This window comes from Salmo salar, chromosome 06, assembly GCF_965601325.2.
Source record: "Salmo salar chromosome 06, fSalSal1, whole genome shotgun sequence".
In the NCBI taxonomy this organism is placed as follows: domain Eukaryota; kingdom Metazoa; phylum Chordata; class Actinopteri; order Salmoniformes; family Salmonidae; genus Salmo; species Salmo salar.
The window spans coordinates 22502455-22525906 of NC_138296.1; the positions used below are offsets into that span (position 1 = coordinate 22502455).

Below are 23452 nucleotides of genomic sequence, written 5' to 3' on the forward strand. Positions count from 1 at the left end.
ACAAGATTCTCTGGTCTGATGAAACCAAGATTGAACTCTTTTGCCTCAATGCCAAGCGTCACATCTGGATGAAACCTGCACCATCCCTACAGTGAAGCATGGTGGTGGCAGCATCATGCTGTGGGGATGTTTTTTTAGTGGCAGGGATTGGGAGACTAGTCAGGATCAAGGGAAAGATGAACGGAGCAAGTACAGAGAGATCCTTGATGCTCCAGAGCGCTCAGGACTGGGGAGAAGGTTCACCTTCCAACGGGACAACAACCTTAAGCACACAGCCAAGACAATGCAGGAATGGCTTTGGGACTCAATGTCCTTGAGTGGCCCAGCCAGAGCCCGGACTCGATCGAACATCTCTGGAGAGACCTGAAAATAGCTGTGCAGCAACGCTCTCCATCCAACCGGACACAGCTTGAGAGGATCTGCAGAGAAGAATGGGAGAAACTCCACAAATACAGGTGTGCCAAGCTTGTAGCGTCATACCCAAGAAGACTTGTGGCTGTAATGCTGCCAAAGTTGCTACAATAAAGTACTGAGTAAAGGGTCTGAATACTTATGTAAATGTAATATCTGTTTTTATTTTTAGTCCATTTGCAATAGAAAATTACATCTGTTTTTGCTTTGTCATTATGGGGTATTGTCTGTAGATTGATGAGGTAAAAAAGCGATTTAATACATTTTAGAATAAGGTTGTAACGTAAAATGTGGAAAAAAATCAAGGGTTCTGAATACTTTCCGAATGCACTGTATGTTATGAATTATATATTGTGTATATTACACCTTTACTGTTGGAGCGTTCTAAATTAATGTTACACTTCAACAGTTTGTTGGAAACTGCTCTGCTGTGTGGATTGTAAGCGACATTGCACGAGCATATTCAGAAAAGGAATCATGGGATATTTTAGACAGCACCGTTAGCCTCTTTGGACCTGGGGGAGAATGTCGAAGCATCAGTTTTATCTGCACCAAGACAGACTACATTGATGAGAATCAAAAGGCTGATGCACACACCTGTATTTTGCGCAGAAATGAAACAACCAAGAAGCAAGTGAGGGACAAGTCCACCAAAAAAAAAGAAATTAAGGTAAATTACATCTGACATAAAGGAGCATTCTGTGGTTTGTCAACATGCACATATGTTGTAGTGGTGAATATATAGAAATTTCATGGAATTCCATGAGAGCAAGATTAGTAAAGATATTCATTACACATATTTGTTGTCTAATAAGACAACAGATTGAGGAATTAGGAAAAAGGGTTCCAAAAGGGTTCTTCGGAGGTCCCCATATGAGAACCCTATTTGGTCACAAGTAAAACCCTGTTTGGTTCGATGTAGAACCAATGGGTTCCATGTAGAACCCTCTGTGGAAATGGTTCTACATTGGACCCAAAACAGTTCTACTTGGAACCAAGAGGGTTCTACTTGAAACCAACAAGGGATATTCAAAGGGTTATCCTATGGGGACAACCAAATAACCATTTTAGGTTCTAGATAGCACCTTTTTTTCTACAATTGCAGGTACCTTTTTTATTTATGATAAGGTGAGACAATTGTCAGTCATATTCTTCTAAATCCAACTTTTTATTTTATTAATTTTAATTAGTTGATGCACAACTGCTTGCATGAGCACAATGAATATATATTTTTTGAGTTTGCAAAAGGTCAGTGTGTGGACATTATTTAATTTGCTGTCATTCTCTCTTAAACACCTTTCAGAAACACTTCAGTGGGGGAAAGGATTTCCTTCAGGTGTTTACTGTGAGTTCCACGGAATACCAAAATAAAAATTATTTGCAACAAGAAGAGACAGGTACGATAACTGAACATATTTTTGATTCTACGACATACAGACAGATATCGAATTGTTTCCTGTTATCATATGCTTATGCTTTCTTTGAGAATATTTGTGTGTATTGTATTGTGTTGTAAACTGCTTTACATAGCAACACACTTCACCTAAGCAGCATACCTATTTGGATATTACCTGTAGTATCTGTCAAAATGAAACATGCAATATATCTTAGTCAAGAACAACAAAACTTAATCCAAGTGTAACCTGGAACAGGGTTTCCCAAACTCTGACCTGGGGCCTACCCTGGGTGCACGTTTTGGTTTTTGCCCAGCACTACACAGCTGATTCAAACAACCAACTCATCAAGCTTTGATTATTTTAATCAGCTGTGTCGTGCTAAGGCAAAAACGTGCACCCAGGTGAGGCCCCAAGACCAAGTTTGGGAAACCCCGATCTAGACCATATGATAGTCAATAAGGCATGTTCTTGTTTTCTGAAAAATATTTTGGGTAGTGTGCATACCTCCAGCATGCTAAGCTATCCTCATGTCCTCTGAAATATTTCACTTTATTGAAGAATATCTTTCTCTTTTGAACACTACTAAGTGCTGAATCCTGACTTAAGATTTGTATGCATAGTTAATAGTTAATCAATAAATTAGTTAATCAAACTGAAACAGAAATCTGAAAATGAAATGATAGACTTGAATCCAGGATCAGTAATAGCATCAAAATAACACTGACACCAACCAAAGGAAGAAATATATACATTTTTTTAACTGATGTTGCAGAAATACCCAAACTTCAGGAATTTCTCAGAAATCTCAATGATCGTCGCACAAAGATTTCAGATTATGTTTCTGGAGCCTATGGGATCCTCTCTCTGATACAAGGAGCCAAAAGCAGCGACATGGTATTGTACTTCCAGCAGAACAAATTCTCGTAATTAACACTCTCCTTGCATGTGAATAAATGTATTACAGTGCCGTGAAAAAGTATTTGCCCCCTTTCTGATTTTTGCATGTTTTTTTATACTAAATGTTATCCGATCTCCAACCAAAACCTAATATTAGATAAAGGGAACCTGAGTTTGCTATAACAAAAAAATATATTTATTTTATTTAATTAACCAAGTTATACAACACCCAATTCCCATGTGAAAAAGTAATTATCACCTTACCCTCAATAACAGATTGTGCCACCTTTAGCTGCAATGACTGCTACCAAATGCTTCCTGTAGTTGTTGATCAGTCTCTCAAATCGTTGTGGAGGAATTGTTTTCAAGCAGGAAGTGCTGGTTTCAAGTCCTGCCACAACATCTCAATTGGGATTAGGTCTGGACATTGACTAGGCCCTTCCAAAACTTAAAATGTCTTGCTTTTTAACCATTTTCATGTAGACTTGATTGTGTGTTTTTGATCATTGTCTTGCTGCATTACCCAGCTGCACTTCAGCTTCAGCTCACAGAGGAATGGCCTGACATTCTACTATAGAATTCTCTGAAACAGAGCAGAATTCATGGTTCCTTCTATTAAGGCAAGTCGTCCAGGTTCTAAGGCAGCAAACCATCCCCAAATCATCACACTACCACCACCATGCTTGACCGTTTGTATGAGGTTCTTGCCTTAATAGAATTCTGTTCTGTATCAGATCATCTCATCCCATCAATCTGTGAGTAAATACAATTAGAAGTGGGGTAAATACTTTTCACAGCACTGTATATTGATTATGTTGAGTTTGGATTTCAGACAGACATCAAAGAAGAGGTGTGCCAGGTTCTGGAGGAGAGGCTCAAAGATGAGATCAAGTCCATTGGTCAAACTATGGATAAGACTTATACGGCTTTTGAACAATGCCTCTCAAAAGGAGTTAAACAGTCTGAAGAATCATGCGAGAAATTAATGAATAAAGTGATAGCACCAGTAAGCTACTTAAAAAAACTTTAATAGCTACTTTTCACTCTCACCCTATTTACGTGCTAGTCAGTTTTTGTTAGTGCCAGAAAAGCTGAAAATCAAGAGACTCAACCAGGATTCCAAAATCAAATGGTTTACATCTAGTAACTCACATTAGCTTGAGATAGATTCAGACTGAAGTGAATGGGAGAGTAATCTCTCATGGACAGACTCACGTAACATAACTGATATTGGTAGCAGACTGGAATACGATGACAAATGAGGTGATTGTTCTGGTGTGCAGATATTTCATCACTTATCATTTGGGCAAATCACAATTTTGCAGGTGTTTACGTATTTAACATTTCAGTGGGGGGGGGGGGGGGCATTTGGACCATAGACCTGCCCGGGTGCTTGGAGTTACCGCTCTACTTCTTATCGTTCTAGTATGTTTTTTTTAACAAGTCTGCCCCCAGAATTAAAACAAGCATTGGATGCAATTATGCAAGGTATCAGTTATGGGTGGGAGAGTGATATTTACCATCAGGCTAGTACCAAAAGAATACCTAGCAAAACATGGACCTCTATTGCATGTTTATCAACCTCAAAGGCTTTTGACACTGTTAACAGGGAGGGGTTATGGAAGATCTTCTGTAGTGGGTACATCTCTGAAGTCTTCCCCATCTCCAACGTCATCAAGCTAGGATGTATGCTGTCATCCCAACCCTGCTGTATGGCTGTGAAATTTGGAATCTGTACAGTCGCCACATAAAACAGCTGGAAACATTCTGAGATCTATTATAAAAAACATATATATTTCACCTTTATTTAACCAGGTAGGCGTGTTGGCTTTGGGGATGACCAGTGAGATATACAGTTGAAGTCGGAAGTTTACATACACCTTAGCCAAATACATTTAAAAACTCAGCTTCACAATTCCTGACATTTAATCCTAGTAAAAATGAGAATGTGAAATGTCAGAATAATAGAGATAATTATTTATTTCAGCTTTTATTTCTTTCATCACATTCCCAGTGGGTCAGAAGTTTACATACACTCAATTAGTATTTGGTAGCATTGCCTTAAAATTGTTTAACTTGGGTCAAACGTTTCAGGTAGCCTTCCACAAGCTTGCCACAATAAGTTGGGTACATTTTGGCCCATTCCTCCTGACAGAGCTGCTGTAACTGAGTCAGGTTTGTAGGCCTCCCTGCTTGCAAACTATTTTTCAGTTTTGTCCACAAATGTTCTATAGGATTGAGGTCAGGGCTTTTGTGACCAAGCTTTAACTTCCTGACTGATGTCTTGAGATGTTGCTTCAATATATTCACATACATTTCCTCCCTCATGATGCCATCTATTTTGTGAAGTGCACCAGTCCCTCCTGCAGCAAAGCACCCCCACAACATGATGCTGCTACCCCCATGCTTCACGGTTAGGATGGTGTTCTTCGGCTTACAAGCATCCCCCTTTTTCCTCCAAACATAACGATGGTCATTATGGCAAAACAGTTCTATTTTTGTTTCATCAGACCAGAGGACATTTCTCCAGAAAGTACAATCTTTGTCCCCATGTGCAGTTGCAAACCGTAGTCTGGCTTTTTTATGGCGGTTTGGAGCAGTAGCTTCTTCCTTGCTGAGCGGCCTATAAGGTTATGTCGATATAGGACTCGTTTTACTGTGGATATAGATACTTTTGTACCCATTTCCTCCAGCATCTTCACAAGGTCCTTTGCTGTTGTTCTGGGATTGATTTGCACTTTTCGCACGAAAGTACATTCATCTCTAGGAGACAGAACGCATCTCCTTCCTGAGTGGTATGACAGCGGTGTGGTTCCATAGTGTTTATACTTGCGTACTATTTTTTGTACAGATGAACGTGGTACCTTCAGGCATTTGGAAATTGCTCCCAAGGATGAACCAGACTTGTGGAGGTCTACAGTTTTTTTTCTGAGGTCTTGGCTGATTTCTTTAGATTTTCCCATGATGTCAGCAAAGAGGCACTGAATTCGAAGGTAGGCCTTGAAATACATCCACAGGTACACCTCCAATTGACTCAAATGATGTCAATTAGCCTATCAGAAGCTTCTGAAGCCATGACATTTTCTGGAATGTTCCAAGCTGTTTAAAGGCACAGTCAACTTAGTGTATGTAAACTTCTGACCCACTGGAATTGTGATAGTGATTTATAAGTGAAATAATCCGTCTAAACAATTGTTGGAAAAATTACTTGTGTCATGCACAAAGTAGATGTCCTAACCGACTTGCCAAAACTATAGTTCTTGAGCAAGAAATTTGTGGAGTGGTTTAAAAACGAGTTTTAATGACTCCAACCTAAGTGTATGTAAACTCCCAACTTCAACTGTACCTGCTGGAGCGCGTGCTACGGGTGGGTGTTGTTATCATGACCAGTGAGCTGAGATAAGGTGGAGCATTACCTAGTAAAGACTTATAGATGACCTGGAGCCAGTGGGTCTGGCAACAAATATGTAGCGAGGGCCAGCAGATTAGAGCATACAGGTCTCGCAGTGTTGGGTGGTATATGTGGCTTTGGTGACAAAACGGATAGACTGCATCCAGTTTGCTGAGTAGAGTGTTGGAAGTTATTTTGTAAATGACATCGCCGAAGTCAAGGATCTGTAGGATAGTCAGTTTTACTAGGGTATGTTTAGCGGCTTGAGTGAAGGAGGCTTTGTCGCGAAATAGAAAGCCGATTCTAGATTTAATTTTGGATTGGAGATGTTTAATATGAGTCTGGATGGAGAGTTTACAGTCCAGCCAGACACCTAGGTATTCAGAACCGTCCAGAGTAGTGATGCAAGTCAGGCGGGCTGGTGCAGGCAGCAAACGGTTGAAAAGCATGCGTTTAGTTTTACTAGCGTTTAAGAGCAGTTGGAGGCCATGGAAGGAGTGTTGTATGGCATTGAAGCTTGTTTGGAGGTTTGTTAACACAGTGTCCAAAGAAGGGCCAGATGTATACAGAATGGTGTTGTCTGCATAGAGGTGGATCAGGGAATCACCCGCAGCAAGAGCGACATCGTTGATATATACAGAGAAAAGAGTCGGCCCGAGAATTTAACCCTGTGGTACCCCCAAAGAGACTGCCAGAGGTCTGGACAACAGGCCCTCCAATTTGATACACTGAACTCTGTCTGAGAAGTAGTTGGTGAATCAGGCGAGGCAGTCATTTGAGAAACCAAGGCTGTTGAGTCTGCCGATAAGAATGTGGTTTATTGACAGAGTCGAAAGCCTTGGCCAGGTCGATGAATACGGCTGCACAGTACTGTCTTTTATCGATGGGAGTTATGATATCGTTTAGTACCTTGAGCATGGCTGAGATGCACCCATGACCAGCTCGGAAACCAGATTGCACAGCGGAGAAGGTACGGTGGGATTCGAAATGGTCAGTGATCTGTTTATTAACTTGGCTTTCGAAGACTTTAGAAAGACAGGGCAGGATGGATGTAGGTCTATAACAGTTTGGGTCTAGAGTGTCAACCCCTTTGAAGAGGGGGATGACCGCGGCAGCTTTCCAATCTTTAGAGATCTCGGACGATATGAAAGAGAGGTTGAACAGACTGGTATTAGGGGTTGCAAGAATGGCAGCGGATAATTTTAGAAAGAGTGGGTCCAGATTATCCGGTTGCAAGACAAGGTCTCCAACTTGGAGGTACTGCAGAGAGCAAACAGCACCAGCATTGAGGCCATAAAGACACCGCTCTGATGGACTGGCCACACCGTCAAAACCGTCTCCCAATAAGGATTTTATTTGTCGAGCTGCAACAAAGGCACCCAAAAAGCGCTTCAAAAACAGCCTTGAGCACAACCTCAAGTTCTGCAAAATCCAGCCCAGCCATCTCAGACATGTCCTCTATCTGATCCACCTGGCACTCCAAGACTTGCACAGCAGTAGGCAACTTCGAGTAGGACAGAAGCCATCGAACTGCAAATCTTCATTTCCGCAAAACAGGACCAACAACACCAACAGAAGCACTTGTCTATCCCGCATGACTCAGTCTGCACTTCAAAACATGGACTCCTGGGCCACTCATGAACACAGAATAAACCAGTGACATGCACAAGTCGTCATTATCCAAACCAGACATGAGTGGTAGGTTATTATATACATGAAATGACTGTGTTGAGTGTCTTGATTTTCAAATTTCTCTGACAATAGCATGCATTGGCTCCCACAGACATAGGCTTGCATAATACTATGCTGTTAAAAACATTGAACATATTTTCTTTTTTATTCCCAGAAAGGGAAAAAAGGCAGTGGATATCATAAAGTTCTGAAGTCTTTATGCAAGAATGGCGGCGTCTACAAACCAAAAGGGAGAAGGGAAATAAACCTTAATGAGAGTTTAGCCTCATGTATGAGAAGTCTAATTGATGAAAAGTTTAAGACATTTTTCCCGTAAGTCATTTAATTGTTAGTAAAACATTTTTTTTTAAACACAGAAATTCAATCAAATCTGGTAACCATTCTTCTGATTTGGACATATTGTGTTTCAGAAACGAGGGCAAACATGGCCCAATCATGGAGCAGATTGATAATTTCACCCTTGACACAAACAGCTTGTTTGGGGAGCACCCGGAAGTGTCACTGCATCTGACATTCCTCAAGACAGAGGTATGATTTTTTTTTATTATTATGAAAATGCAACATTACCATACACCCCCCCACACATACATACATACTGTACTGTGACTTCAGAGAGTATTCACACCCCTTGACTTTTTCAAAATGTTGTTGTGTTACAACGTGGGATTAAAATTGATTTTATTGTCATTTTTGGTCAGCGATCTACACAAAAAAAGTTACATTTTATAAAAAATCTTTCAAAAATAAAACACTAGTTGAGTATTCAACCCCCTGAGTCAATACATGTTAGAATCACCTTTGTCAGCGATTAGAGCTGTCAGTCTTTTTTTGGTAAATCTCTAAGAGTTGGATTGGGGGGGCAGATTTTTTTTGGGTGCCAGCGCTACAGACGCTATATGGGTCTGTTAATACAGCACAATTAAAGTCCCAGTGCGCTACTTTTGTAAAAACAAATATAATAATAAAATTGCAGCACCCTCAGCACACTTACTTCACGCGGCTATGGTTGTTGATCATTGCTAGAAAGCCATTTTCAATGCATGGCATAGAGTTTCAGGCCGATGTAAGTCAAAGCTGTAACTAAGCGACTCAGGAACATTCAAAGTCGTCTTGATAAGCATCTCCAGTTTCCTGCTGAAAGGTGAATTTGTCTCCCAGTGACTTTTGGAAAGAAGACTGAACCAGGTTTTCCTGGTTAGGATTTTGCCTGTGCTTGTCTCTATTCCATTTATTTTCATCCCCAAAAAACTCCCTAGTCCTTTACAATGACCAAACTCATAACATGATGCCGCCACCACCATGTTTGAAAATATGAAGAGTGGTACTCAGTGATGTTTTGTGTTTGATTTGCCTCAAACATAACGCTTTGGATTCAGTACATTTCTTTGCCACATTTTTTACAGCATTACTTTAGAGCCTTGTTGCAAACAGGATGCATGTTGTGGATTATTCCAGGCTTGATTTTTTTCACTCTGTCATTTAGGTTTTATTGGAGTAACTACAATGTGGTTAATCCATCCTCAGTTCTCATATCAGAACCTTTCAACACCATCAAATTGGCCTCATGGTGAAATCCCCAAGTAGTTTTCCTCTCCGGCAACTGAGTTAGGAAGGACACCTTTTTGTCTTTGTAGTGACTGGTGTATTGATACACCATCCAAATTGTAATGAATAACTTCACAATGCTCAAATATGCTTTTTTTCATTTTCACACATCTACCAATAGATGCCCTTCTTTGCGAGGCATTGAAAACACTCCCTGGTCTCTGTGGTTGAAATGCAGTACTTGATTGAGGGACCTTACAGATAATTGTATTTGTGGGATACAGAGATGAGGTAGTCATTCCATAATCATGTTAACCACTTTTATTTAACACATAATGAGTCCATGCAACTAATGTGATTTTTACTCCTTGCCATAAAGGGGTTGAATACATATTGACTGAAGACATTTCAGCTTTTCATTTTTTATTAAAGATGCAATATGCAGAAATATGTAGAAATCCCGGTTGCTATTTCCCGGTTGCTAAAATTTGAATAGTTTGCCTAATTTCAGTTTATGTGAAAAAACAAGCAGTAATTGTGCAGAGAATTCACTGTACCATCTAAACTGCTGTGAAATGTATTTTCTACAGTGGCTTGCGAAAGTATTCACCCCCTTAGCATTTTTCATATTTTGTTGCCTTACAACCTGGAATTAAAATAGATTTTTTGGGGGTTTGTATCATTTGATTTATACAACATGCTAAATATTTATTGTGAAACAAGAAATAAGACAAAAAAAAACAGAACACTCTACAAAGTCAGTACGTTGCAGCAATTACATCTGCAAGTCTCTTGGGTTATGTCTCTAAGCTTGGCACATCTAGCCACTGGGATTTTTGCCCATTCTTCAAGGCAACATTGCTCCAGCTCCTTCAAGTTGGATGTGTTCCGCTGGTGCACCTCAATCGTTAAGTCATTCCACAGATTCTCAATTGGATTGAGGTCTGGGCTTTGACTAGGCCATTCCAAGACATTTAAATGTTTCCCCTTAACCCCCTAAATGTTGCTTTATCAATATGCTTAGGGTCATTGTCCTGCTGGAAGGTGAACCTCCGTACCAGTCTCAAATCTCTGGAAGACTGAAACAGGTTTCCCTCAAGTACTTCCCTGTATTTAGCGCCATCCATCATTCCTTCAATTCTGACCAGTTTCCCAGTCCCTGCCGATGAAAAACATCCCCACAACATGATGCTGCCACCACCATGCTTCACTGTGGGGATGGTGTTCTCGGGTGATGAGAGGTGTTGGGTTTGCGCCAGATAGTGTTTTCCTTGATGGCCAAAAGGCTCGATTTTAGTCTCATCTGACCAGAGTACCTTCTTCCATATGTTTGGAGAGTCTCCCACATGCCTTTTGGCAAACACCAAATGTGTTCTTTAAGCAATGGCTTTTTTTTCTGGCCACTCTTCTGTAAAGCCCAGCTCTGTATGGTGTACAGCTTAGTGGTCCTATGGACAGATAATCCAATCTCCGCTGTGGAGCTATGCAGCTCCTTCAGTGTTATCTTTGGTCTCTTTGTTGCCTCTGATTAATGCCCTCCTTGCCTGGTCCGTGAGTTTTGGTGGGCGGCCCTCTCTTGGCAGGTTTGTTGTGGTGCCATATTCATTCCATTTTTTAATCATGGATTTAAATGGTGCTCTGTGGGATGTTCAAAGTTTCAGATATTTTTTTATAACCCAACCCTGATCTGTACTTCTCCACAACTTTGTCCCTGACCTGTTTGGAGAGCTCCTTGGTTTTCATGGTGCCGCTTGCTTGGTAGTGCCCCTGCTTAGTGGTGTTGCAGACTCTGGGGCCTTTCAGAACAGGTGTATGTATACACTGAGATGTGACAGATCATGTGACACTTAAATAGTCCACCTGTGTGCAATCTAACTAATTATGTGACTTTTGAAGGTAATTGGTTGCACCAGATCTTATAGCAAGGGGGGTGAATACATATGCACGCACCACTTTTCAGTTTTACATTTTTTTGAAACAAGTAATATTTTTTTATTTCACTTTACCAATTTGGACTATTTTGTCTATGTCCATTACATGAAATCCAAATAAAAATATATTTAAATTACAGCTTGTAATTAGGAAAAATGCCAAGGGGGATGAATACTTTTGCAAGGCACTGTATAACCAAAAATAATGTATTTTGAGATATTTGAAGCTGGTGTACAAAACCGAAAGTAAAAGACTCAAAAATAGAAACTTAAGCACAGGAAGCATATAAATAACTTAGGCACAGTAAGTATAGAAATGTCTTAGGGCACAGTAAGCATAGAAATGGCGCACATAGAACCAATCTACCGCTTCTTAGACTTGCTTTCAATGAGAATGACAGATCTATAAATCACATCTCTATTTGAATTTGGTAGGTTCATCTGAAAAGTTAAATATTACATCTTTAATTTAGAAAATGTTCTACAAACAAAATTCCACTTTGACATTATGGGTGTTGTTTAAATCAGTCTGTAACACAACAAAATGTGGAAAAGGTAAAGGGGTGTGAATACTTTCTGAAGGCGCAGTACAAAAATACATTTTTTAAGGCAAAAAGTTAGCCGTTGGAGATAGTCATAAACAAAACAATAGACTGTAAACCACTTGTAATTTGGGTGAACTATCCCTTCAACTTAAATGAGGGTCTTCTTGACCATGTTTTTATATCTTAAAGGAAACTGAGTTGAAGGCAAAACTAATCTGTGACCTCCGTGAGAAAAAAAAGAAATTATACTCCACTTTATCCGAGTCAATCAAGGACTCCATGCATCGATGCTATATAAGTAAGTCTTGAAATTAACAATGTGGGTCTATATATTTTTTGGGGGTTATATTTTATATATTTGACAAAGGAATGAATTTGGCCCATAGAAACACATTCGTAAACTCATGCAAAAAAACACGATATCTCTAGCTTAAACTAACAGATTTTGTTGGGGATTTTTTTATTATGTTACATAGATTGATTAACAATTTATTATCTGAGATAAGGTATTGGGGCCTAGTCATGAAAATTACAAGGATATTTGGGAAGTAACATGTTTTCTAAGGTATTTAGAATGTATTAATAGCAGATTAAGTAACAATGGTTATGGAAAAAATATGATTACTGTGTTTTAGGGGCATCAGAGCAGACAGGAAAATATGCTCTGAAACGGATGAAAGATGAGCTACATCATCACATGAAGAATAACAACATTTTCCAGAAGGCCAAGGAAGATATGCTGAAATGTTTAACCAACCTGAAGGTTTGGCACATTCAGGGTCGGATTACCGAACGGGCATGCAGGGCACTTGACCAGATAGCAAAATGTGTAGAATAGCAGGAAATTAGCTTTAAAACTGCAAAATGTTCTCAGCCTCATGGAAAAATGTGAACAAAAGCATGAGATTAGCTGTAAAACAAATGCTTTCCTCTGTCCGATGGCAAAAAGTGTAGAATTGCAGGAAATTCATTTTAAAACTGTAATATTTTCTTTTAGTTTCATGGACACATTTGACAGTTTAAGTTAGAACAATTTAAACCATCAAAACAAAAAGTACATATACGTTTATCTAGGGGAGTGTTTTGTATTGACAAGCCTTTCTTATACGAGCTTCGATATTGCTTGGATAATACAATATGTAAATATGGTTCTGTCCCAAAAGTTAATTAAAACAGGCAGTAGGTGCACAGTTTTATTACTTTCAGGATTGTTTATCAGTTGGTACCACTTTAGTTCAAAGCTTTCTAAATGTGCTGATTCAAAAGCATTACGGTAATTGCTGTATCAGCTGAGTCATATAGATGGAGTTAAAAAAGGATTTGACATGGTACTGTATATAACATCTCTTTGCAGTAGCAACATTGCAAGCACATAATACCTTGCATAGATGCTATTTTGGCATCGGCACTGGTTTCCAGCCCATATTGCCTTGAATAGCAGCATTTGGCGTGTATGTTAGCATTCAAATGAAGTTTTGTAATGTCTGTATATGTAACAACACTTCAATTTAAAACAGCAGATAGATTGATGTTTGCTAATAGTAAAGATAGTATATTGCCTACAGTTGAAGTCGGAAGTTTACATACACCTTAGCCAAATACATTTAAAAACTCAGTTTCACAATTCCTGACATTTAATCCTAGTAAAAAATCCCTGATTTAGGTCAGTTAGGATCACCACTTTATTTTAAGAATGTGAAATGTCAGAATAATAGTAGAGAGAATGATTTATTTCAGCTTTTATTTCTTTCATCACATTCCCAGTGGGTCAGAAGTTTACATACACTCAATTAGTATTTAGTAGCACTGCCTTTAAATTGTTTAACTTGGGTCAAACATTTCAGGTAGCCTTCCACAAGCTTCCCACAATAAGTTGGGTGAATTATGGCCCATTCCTCCTGACAGAGCTGGTGTAACTGAGTCAGGTTTGTAGGCCTCCTTGCTCGCACACTCTTTTTCAGTTTTGTCCACAAATGTTCTATAGGATTGAGGTCAGGGCTTTGTGATGGCCACTCCAATACCTTAACTTTGTTGTCCTTAAGCCATTTTGCCACAACTTTGGAAGTATGTTTGGGGTCATTGTCCATTTGGAAGACCCAATTGCGACCAAGCTTTAACTTCCTGACTGATGACTTAAGATGTTGCTTCAATATATCAACATAATTTTCCTCCCTCATTATGCCATCTATTTTGTGAAGTGCACCAGTCCCTCCTGCAGCAAGTCACCCCCACAACATGATGCTGCCACCCCCGTGCTTCACGGTTGGGATGGTGTTCTTCGGCTTGCAAGCCTCCCCCTTCTTCCTCCAAAATTAACAATGGTCATTAAGGCCAAACAGTTCTATTTTTGTTTCATCAGACCAGAGGACATTTCTCCAAAAAGTACGATCTTTGTCCCCATGTGCAGTTGCAAACCGTTGTCTGGCTTTCTTATGGCGGTTTTGGAGCAGTGCCTTCTTCCTTTCAGGTTATGTCAATATAGGACTCGTTTTACAGTGGATATAGATACTTTTGTACCCGTTTCCTCCAGCATCTTCACAAGGTCCTTTGCTGTTGTTCTGGGATTGATTTGCACCAAAGTACATTCATCTCTAGGAGACAAAAAGCGTCTCCTTCCTGAGCGGTATGACAGTGGCGTGGTCCCATGGTGTTTATACTTGCGTACTATTGTTTGTACAGATGAACGTGATACCTTCAGGCATTTGGAAATTGCTCCCAAGGATGAACCAGACTTGTGGAGGTCTACAGTTTTTTTTCTGAGGTCTTGGCTGATTTCTTTAGATTTTCCCATGATGTCAGCAAAGAGGCTCTGAGTTTGAAGGTAGGCCTTGAAATATATCCACAGGTACACCTCCAATTGACTCAAATGATGTCAATTAGTCTATCAGAAGCTTCTAAAGCCAAGAAATAATTTTCTGGAATTTTCCAAGCTGTTTAAAGGCACAGTCAACTTAGTGTATGTACACTTCTGACCCACTGGAATTGTGATACAGTGAATTATAAGTGAAATAATCTGTCTAAACAATTGTTGGAAAAATTACTTGTGTCATGCACAAAGTACATGTCCAAACCGACTTGCCAAATTTGTGGAGTGGTTGAAAAACGAGTTTTAATGACTCCAACCTAAGTGTATTTAAACTTCCGACTTCAACTGTACGTACTCAAGTGCTGTTGCTATTGAGATTTTCACACAGCAGGTTATGGGTGCATTTTCAGATGGGTTTAGGTTAGTACTCTACTTGGGATCTGCATGTTTCCACAGGTCACCATAGCAAATATGTTTGCACATGCTGAATTTAGATATTTGCGGCTTGAAAACACACCAAAATACACTCAAGAAGCACCTAGTTTAAGAACACCTGGTGCACAGCATTTAGACATGATTGTGGTTAAAGTACAATCACTTAGTATGAGAGTGGACTAAATAATAATTTCTGTCCTACATTAGGAACACATTGTGATGCAGCTGAAGTGTAAACTACAAGAGTCAATGGATCTCTCACTCAAGACCCCCAACAGCGCGTTCCTCCCAGGTAAATGAAAGGGACCAAATGTTTTAGCGACAGATTGCAATTTATTGGGGGGAGGGGTGTCCAAAATAGGGGAGGGTTGTCAAACTTTTTTTTTGTTGCTTTGGGTTGTGTGGTTTTTCCATTGGGCACAGTGGAGGGTAATTTTTCCCTGGTTTCTTTCATCCTAGCCAGATTTTCTCATCTGCTTGCAAGCGCCTCCCCTATGTCAAGGTGTTTTGGTACTTCCCTTATACACTCCTTTTTTACTGTACCACAGGTCAGTATAGTCTACCAGTCTAATGGTCTATCCAGCCCTCTAGCCACCATTCATAGTGACAATAGTGGTAGGTGGATCGTTTGTCCAGATCGACAATAGGCTAACAAGCAATCATACCACATATAAAAACATTCAAAGTGGCATACATTTTTTATATTAATCACCAAGAACAAATAGGAATAGCTGATAGGTAGCTTAGAGGCCAGGTGAATCATTGTACATGGAAGAACAGTAAAGACAGTAAAAACCCTCCCCTATTGATCTTGTTCAAGGACAATACAATTGTCCTACAACACCACAATGCAATGAATAATTGCATTATTGTTTTCAAGTGAGTACAACGTTCTAGCCTACTCTAGGCTGCAGTGAAAATGTATTTTGAATAATGCCACAAAATCCCTGTGATTTGATTGTTTCATTTGGATCCATTGTGGGTCTACTACTCAGTTTATAAGGTCTAGAAAGGCACAGTAGCAGGCCAGTCTGACTGGATTTTTACTTCGGATACTGAATGTGCTGTCTGTTGCAATTCATCATTCCCCCAAATCTTCCTATAATAATGTGGTCACATGTGCTCCAAGCAGGCCCAGTTATTCAGGGAAGCTTAACACACACTGTCTCCTCTCCAATCCGAACGGCTATTCCTTACGCACCTAGAACCTAACGCTTCAATATAGCCTAAATATTGATCATTTAACTTTTTAAATGTATTACCTTTTATATGTGGCATGAACACAACCAGTCACAGTGTTTTAATCTGATTAGGCTATTGTACTCCTGTAGGCATGCGAACGTTCATCCAAAATATAATTCCAGCATCCTCAACATGGCTAGACATTAACCAGGTTTCCATGCAACTGTTTAATGTGAGTAAAGTAGCCTACATGTCTGATAAAAAATGTCACTGATTAAATCAATTATGATGTACTTCACAGGGTGGTGAAAGTGCACAGTGATGAGTTTGATGCTCCTTTCCAATAAATACCAAGGGTCTTATTCTGTTGACATGATGATCGATGCTTGGCTGCAATTTTACAAATAAAAATGATCTTGCACTTTAGTCCATAATAATGTCATCATGTTGTGGGCTGTCCCTGCACTGTATCTGTGAGCTGTTGGCTAGTGTACACGTGTCAACACCAGAGTGGGCACATTCGCTATATCTTGTTGGGGCTAGGGGGCAGTATTTACACGGCCGGATAAAAAACGTACCCGATTTAATCTGGTTACTAATCCTACCCAGTAACTAGAATATGCATATACTTATTATATATGGATAGGAAACACCCTAAAGTTTCTAAAACTGTTTGAATGGTGTCTGTGAGTATAACAGAACTCCTATGGCAGGCAAAAACCTGAGAAGGTTTCATGCAGGAAGTGGCCTGTCTGACAAGGTGTTGTTGTTCTTGCTTCTGTTTATTGAAGAGTCAGGATCTTAGCTGTAACGTGACAATTCCTACGGCTCCAATAGGCTCTCAGAGCCCGGGAAAAACCTGAACGATGACGAGGCAGCCTCAGGCTGAAACACATTATCGCCTTTTCCAAGTGGCCCATCAGAGGACAATGGAATTAGGCGCGTGCCCGATTCGACCCCGTGCAGTATTTTCCTTCGTCTGTTTAGCTAATTGCAGATTCCCGGTCGGAATATTATCGCTTTTTTACGAGAATAATGGCATAAAAATTGATTTTAAACAGCGGTTGACATGCTTCTAAGTACGGTAATGGAATATTTAGAATTTTTTGGTCACGTTATGCGCCATGCGCCCGACCGTGATTTACCATTCTGATAGTGTCTAGAACGCACGAACAAAACGTCGCTGATGGAACATAACTATGGATTATTTGGGACCAAACCTACATTTGTTATTGAAGTAGAAGTCCTGGGAGTGCATTCTGACGAAGAACAGGAAAGGTAAGACCATTTTTCTTATAGGAAATGTGATTTTGGTGAAGGCTAAACTGGGTGGGTGTCTAAATAGCTAGCCCGTGATGCCGGGCTATCTACTCAGAATATTGCAAAATGTGCTTCATCCGAAAAGCTATTTTAAAATCGGACATATCGAGTGCATAGAGGAGCAATGTATCTATAATTCTTAAAATAATTGTTATGCTTTTTGTGAACGTTTATCGTGAGTAATTTAGTAAATTGTTAGTAAATTCCCCGGAAGTTTGCGGGGGGTATGCTTTTTCTGAACGTCACATGCTAATGTAAAAAGCTGGTTTTTGATATAAATATGAACTTGATTGAACAGACATGCATGTATTGTATAACATAATGTCCTAGGTGTGTCATCTGATGAAGATCATCAAAGGTTAGTGCTGCATTTAGCTGTCTTCTGGGTTTTTGTGACATTATATGCTAGCTTGAAAAATGGGTGTCTGATTATTTCTGGCTTGGTACTCTGCTGACATAATCTAATGTTTTGCTTTCGTTGTAAAGCCTTTTTGAAATCGGACAGTGTGGTTAGATTAACGAGAGTCTTGTCTTTAAATAGCTGTAAAATAGTCATATGTTTGAGAAATTGAAGTAATAGCATTTCAAACGTTTTGAAAATCGCGCCACAGGATTACACTGGCTGTTACGTAGGTGGGACGAATTCGTCCCGCCGGTCTCATAGAGGATATCTACGCACATTTTGTTGGTGACAAAACCATCAGTAAGCCTGGAGTTGAAAAACTTTGGAAACCCATTTAACGTGTGTTTTTTTATGTGCACTACGTATTTACACAGCCTTTTATCCGCCACAAGTAAATTGATGGAAACACTACTCTGATGGGAAAATGCTCCAAGGTTTCCCTGAGCTGTTAATTGCCAGCATTTGGCAACTAAAAATGTTAAGCCAATAAATAACAGTTTAGCCGGCCAAAATGTCCAGGAGAGGCTGTCTATCAAAGCCTACACACCGAATTCGTACATCAGCACTATTCTCTCATGCCTTGAGTGCACCTGCACCTGCACCTGCAGAGAGCGAGCAACAGAGGAGCCTTGGCCTAGGCTACTGTTGATTGAGAAGATGGAACCCTTTTTAATTGAAGCAAAACAGAAGTTTGAGGAAAAAGAGTACCTATAGTGAAAAGCCTACAAGGGGAATTTAATATAAGTTGTAAAATTGTAGTGGAATAAGATGAGAAGAATGCAATCTACTGTGCAACTCCCTATTCAGGTAGGAGGCAATTTTGGAACTGAAATGTATTTATAATCATTTGTTTTATCATTATTGTATATCATTGTTAGAGTAAGCCTATTTATTAATCAAAACAGGTTCTTTAAATATGCAAAACCTGTTTGGTTTCATTTTTGGCATTTTTTGGCTAAATTAAATTCAAGCTGCCTTTTTAAAATTGTGTGCTCCGTATTTTGGTTTAAGATAGATTATAAGTAGGTCTATTTCTGTCATTTGTTGAGTATGGAAGTCACTTGCTTTTGTTGGTAATGATTCAATATAGCCTGTTCAAAACTTTTGTGAAGGTTTAAACCAGTTCGCAAGTGTTTTGTTTCATTCTGTTGAGCCATTTTCTTTGGCCAAATGAAATTCCATCTGTAATGCTGTTTTCCCCAATATAATAGCCTGCTCGTATTTTCCTTTGACTTACTTGATATTACGCTAATAGTTTAGAAGAAACTTGTGACTGTTTGGTGTGGCTATTAAGCTTTAGCTGCTGCAAGCCTATGATATGAAGGCAGTGTGCACCAACAGTTGAAATTGAGGTGAAGAATGTTTTAGGCCTACCAAAGTTACTCCTACCAAAGTTACTCCTATAATCTAACAATATATTGCTCATCTTTATACACAATATTCTGATAGAACATTTACGAATTAGCCTCCTTCTGTACTGTATAGGAGATGCAGTAGCCATCTGACATAAAGAAATGCCGGCATATCTCTCTCCATATCTCTCCAAGCTTCTCTAATTTTATATAGCCTATATATTTTTTTATATGAATATCATACAGTGGACACCTAAGCCTATAGGCCTATGCATGTAATGCTCTGATGCATTTAGTGATCAAATCTGACAGCTAAACCGTGAGCTGGACAATTATTGTTTTAGGAAAGTAGCCTAAAAAACAAGAAATTAGCTATAACGTTTTGCATATGCTATATATTGCAACAAAATGAAGTGTGTCATTTGTTACTGGCTATTTAAGGAAAAGTGAATGTGGCTAATTTTGGCAAATATCCCTTGTTTATTGATTGCACTGGCTGCGCCAAATCGGATCGCAATGCATATGCATGTCCGGTAAATTTCTCAAATGTCCAGTATATTAAAATCTTAACCGCCACGTTGTCCAGCGCCAAATTTTCCTAAAGGTAATCTAGAAACGTGTATATTATATTCATGCAGATTATAGAATATTTGCGAATTGGATGGAAATCTGTAGAGACCCTAAAGTTTCTGGCAAGTGCGCTAGTCCAGTGTCACTTTTATGATGCCGGCACATCATGGTTCACCAGAAGCCCCAAACATCTAAAGAATAAGCTACAGAATAGTGTTGCATATTTTCCTAGTATTTTACAAATGTTCCATCCCGAGAATAATCACTTTTCTCCTGGGCAACCCGGTATTTTCCACCCAAACCATAAGTGTCATTCAAATTCATATTAATATGTCTGGATTTGATTAGAGCTTTAAATCGGCATGAAAATTAAAGTCTGATGCTACCTGAGTCTGATGAGCCAATCATGAAATACATTTTATGAGCCCTACATTAAAAATACATTTTATGAGCCTAAGCCAAAAAATGCCCAAATGATTGGGCTGTTATCCAATACATAGCCTATGATATACAGTGGTTGCTCCTTTAAAAGTTGCATCATTCTGCAGCACACCTTGCGGGCTGCTGCAGCATTCTGTGGCACGTTATCTAATTGTCAAACATTTTCTGTTAATGCAAGTTAGTGCTAGTTTGACCACCAGAGTTCTCTTTGAGAAGCATTTGATAGTCTTCCATATTAGCATACCGGAAAATTTAAAACCCTTTTTGTAATAACATAGTATATGGGATTGATTAAGATATTTGGCTTAATTAATTTGATCAATATTATGGTGTTTCTATTCCGAGAAAAACTAAATACGAAACCTTCCGTTAGGATGAAATGGAAAATATGGTGCTGTACAACGTGACGATTGGCAGTACAGTACTGTGCTATTTAGCTAAAGAATCCCTGTGTCGTGCGGCCAGGGCACGAGGGAGACCGGGGTTTAATTCCCTGACAGGGAGGAAGGAGTAGGCTGTCCTTGAAAATAAGAATTTGTTCTTAACTGACTTGCCTAGTTAAATTCAATCTGGAGTGCCTGCGCTTATAAATTCAGAGCATTGTCAATTTGTAAATCCAGACCGTTTCGTTCTCGGAGCGCACACTGGACGTTTCGGCCAAGGAGCAGGGTTGATTTGAGCATTCTGGCCTTACAATGGCAGTCAAGCACCCAAGATAATGTTGGTTAGCTTGCTAGCTACTTCCAGACACAATGAGACCACTCTGACCATTTTACTCACCCTATCAGAGCTGGGTAGGCAGTTTGTGTTAACCAGAGCGTTGGTGACTGTGCTGCTGGAAACAATTTAATTACGCTTTTTTGCAGACGTTTACTGACACCGGCCATACCGCACATTACACACAACAGAAAAACATAAAAGCCCATAGATGTAGCTATGTTAAAACATAAGGTGATCCCAGAAAGCCAGATGGAGATGTCTAAATTAGACGTTGCGTTCAGTCCTGCAGCAAATGTAGGGACCACAAGTCCATCTTTATTGTGCAATCCTGGTCACTTTTACAATTATGTGTATATGTATTTTTTTTACTGACAAATTAAAAAAATCTATTAATCCAAACTGAGCAGAGGCAATTTGATGAATGGAAAGAGACATCTGGGTTGTTTGGCTGCCCGCATAGGAGAACTGTTTTTGATTACAAGGGGAACCCTTTTTGGTTCCAAGTAGAACCCCTGGTTCCACGTAAAACCCTCTGTAGAATGGGTCCTACATGGAACCCAAAAGGGTTCTAGCTGGAACCAAAAAGGAGTTCTTCAAAGGGTTATGTTTTGGGGACAGCAGAAGAACCACTTTAGGTTTTAGAAAAAAAGGTGCTAAGTGTGTCGGTAAGCCTACAAGGTAGGGAGGGATGTGTTCTGTTTGTCGAGATTGACATAGTCTATTCATTGTGGTGTTGAAAATGCAAACCATGTCGTATGTTTTGTTTATTGGTTGTGTGGCATATTGGCACAGAAACTTTTTGGTGGAAATATTTGTTGCATATACAGAATTTTATATAATTATAAATATGGCGTTAAATGTTGAAAATCTGATTTCCCCCTAACTGATCATTGTCTACAACCAGCTCTGATTGTGAAGTAATGAAACAGACAGGGAGAGTGCGCTCCTCAGTGGTGGTCGGCGAACCGTCAACCGTCTGACCCATGGCATCGACTGTGCCACAAAAGCAAAGCAGATATCCACGTTTAGAAACACAGGGTCTCTACCGTTATTGTTATTTATTGGTTGTAAACATTATTTTGCATTCATTCTATGAAGGGCAAGGGTGTTGAATTTATTTTACAGTACAAGGGGAGGCTGATGTGCATTTTCTTTTGACACCTTGAGTTGGACTGACAATCCATGACATCCACATCGTTTTAAAGTAACAATTTCAATATGAGTGGAATATTTTTACTTAAATATTTTTATGTTAAAAACAGCTTTTCTGTGTTGGAATGGCATGGGCGTACCCGAACAACAGAATGGTGTGGGAGTACACCGTCATTAACAATATTCATCCGAGTAGAACCCTGATTGGCCAGCTCATCCTCCTCATGGACAGTTAATTATAAATATTTAAAATATTTATTTTAAACAACCACTACAAACTTCAGCTAACTTTAGCCACCACAAGCTAACAATCAATATAAGTGATGGGGACATATGAGCATGTTTTGTTTTCTTAAATGGCCAAATCACCTTTAAGTAACAAACAAAATACAGAAATGACCAAGTTGATTTCAGGTGATTTGGCCACCATCTAACATTAATTAAGTTGTAAAATCCTGAACTTCTCCTTTAAAAGCTGATGCTTGCCCTAAATCCTTTATCTTATGCAGATGATGTCACTGTGGAGTATAACAAGATGAAGATGTGCTATGAGAAACTGATGGGTTGCTCTCGTGTCACTCCAAGATTGGATTTCCACACAAATACTACCACATTTGAATCGCAGTCTGGGAATGGAAGGAAGAGTGTGCAGGTATGTTTGTGGGGAGTTGATGAACCATATTTCAGTCTGCAAGTATTTGATCCAATGTACTAGAGTTGCCTGGTCTTTGTTTTTCTGTTACAGGTGCCAACAGGTGTAACAATGTTAACTTCTGAGATTGTAAGTTCTTTGACAACACATAACCGCAAGCCTACGTATAGGTAACTATTGATCACTGAAACTTCCACTACTTTATCATGGCCTTTTCCTATGGTCATGTTTACCACTAACCAGTTCCACACAGAATCTACAAAGACATTATGTCAAGAGTGCTTGAATCTTGATTACATTTTTTTTATTTACAACTGTCACCTTTGCCCTTCGTCTGCCTTGCAGGCTCCAATGCCCCAAGTCAGGTCTTTTCCAGTGCAGTTCCACTGGACTGGTGTTTCTGATGGAAGGGAAGGGAGATGTGGTTTACAAGGTGACTCAATGGGACAGCAGCCTCCTGGGCTCCATGACACCAGCAGGTCCCCTATTCAGCATTGACTGTCCTGAGCAGTGTGTCCGCCAACTGCATCTCCCACACTGTATGTGTGATGGTAAGTGATGCATCATTTCTGATTATAAAATATTAAAATGGGTATGACATGACACTACC

The 23452-nt window shown here is 39.5% G+C and overlaps 1 protein-coding gene across 7 annotated transcripts in view; it reads left to right on the forward strand.

Moving 5' to 3' along the window:
* LOC106606551 (nuclear GTPase SLIP-GC) overlaps window positions 1-23452 on the forward strand; it is an 85058-nt gene that overhangs the window by 41996 nt on the left and 19610 nt on the right. For 5 of the 7 annotated variants that reach the window (XR_006770165.2, XR_006770166.2, XM_045719887.2 and 2 more), the window contains 12 exons: window positions 821-1081; window positions 1715-1808; window positions 2581-2702; window positions 3538-3711; window positions 7943-8100; window positions 8199-8316; window positions 11999-12107; window positions 12445-12572; window positions 15258-15342; window positions 22700-22842; window positions 22936-23012; window positions 23188-23393. Coding sequence is in view for 5 of the 7 variants with exons in the window: in XM_045719887.2 (XP_045575843.2) it covers window positions 821-1081; window positions 1715-1808; window positions 2581-2702; window positions 3538-3711; window positions 7943-8100; window positions 8199-8316; window positions 11999-12107; window positions 12445-12572; window positions 15258-15342; window positions 22700-22842; window positions 22936-23012; window positions 23188-23393 (1675 nt within the window). In the remaining 2 variants the exon portion in view is untranslated. The remainder of the gene's footprint in view (window positions 1-820; window positions 1082-1714; window positions 1809-2580; window positions 2703-3537; window positions 3712-7942; window positions 8101-8198; window positions 8317-11998; window positions 12108-12444; window positions 12573-15257; window positions 15343-22699; window positions 22843-22935; window positions 23013-23187; window positions 23394-23452) is intronic. The other 2 variants (XM_045719889.2, XM_045719890.2) reach the window with 2 other exon arrangements.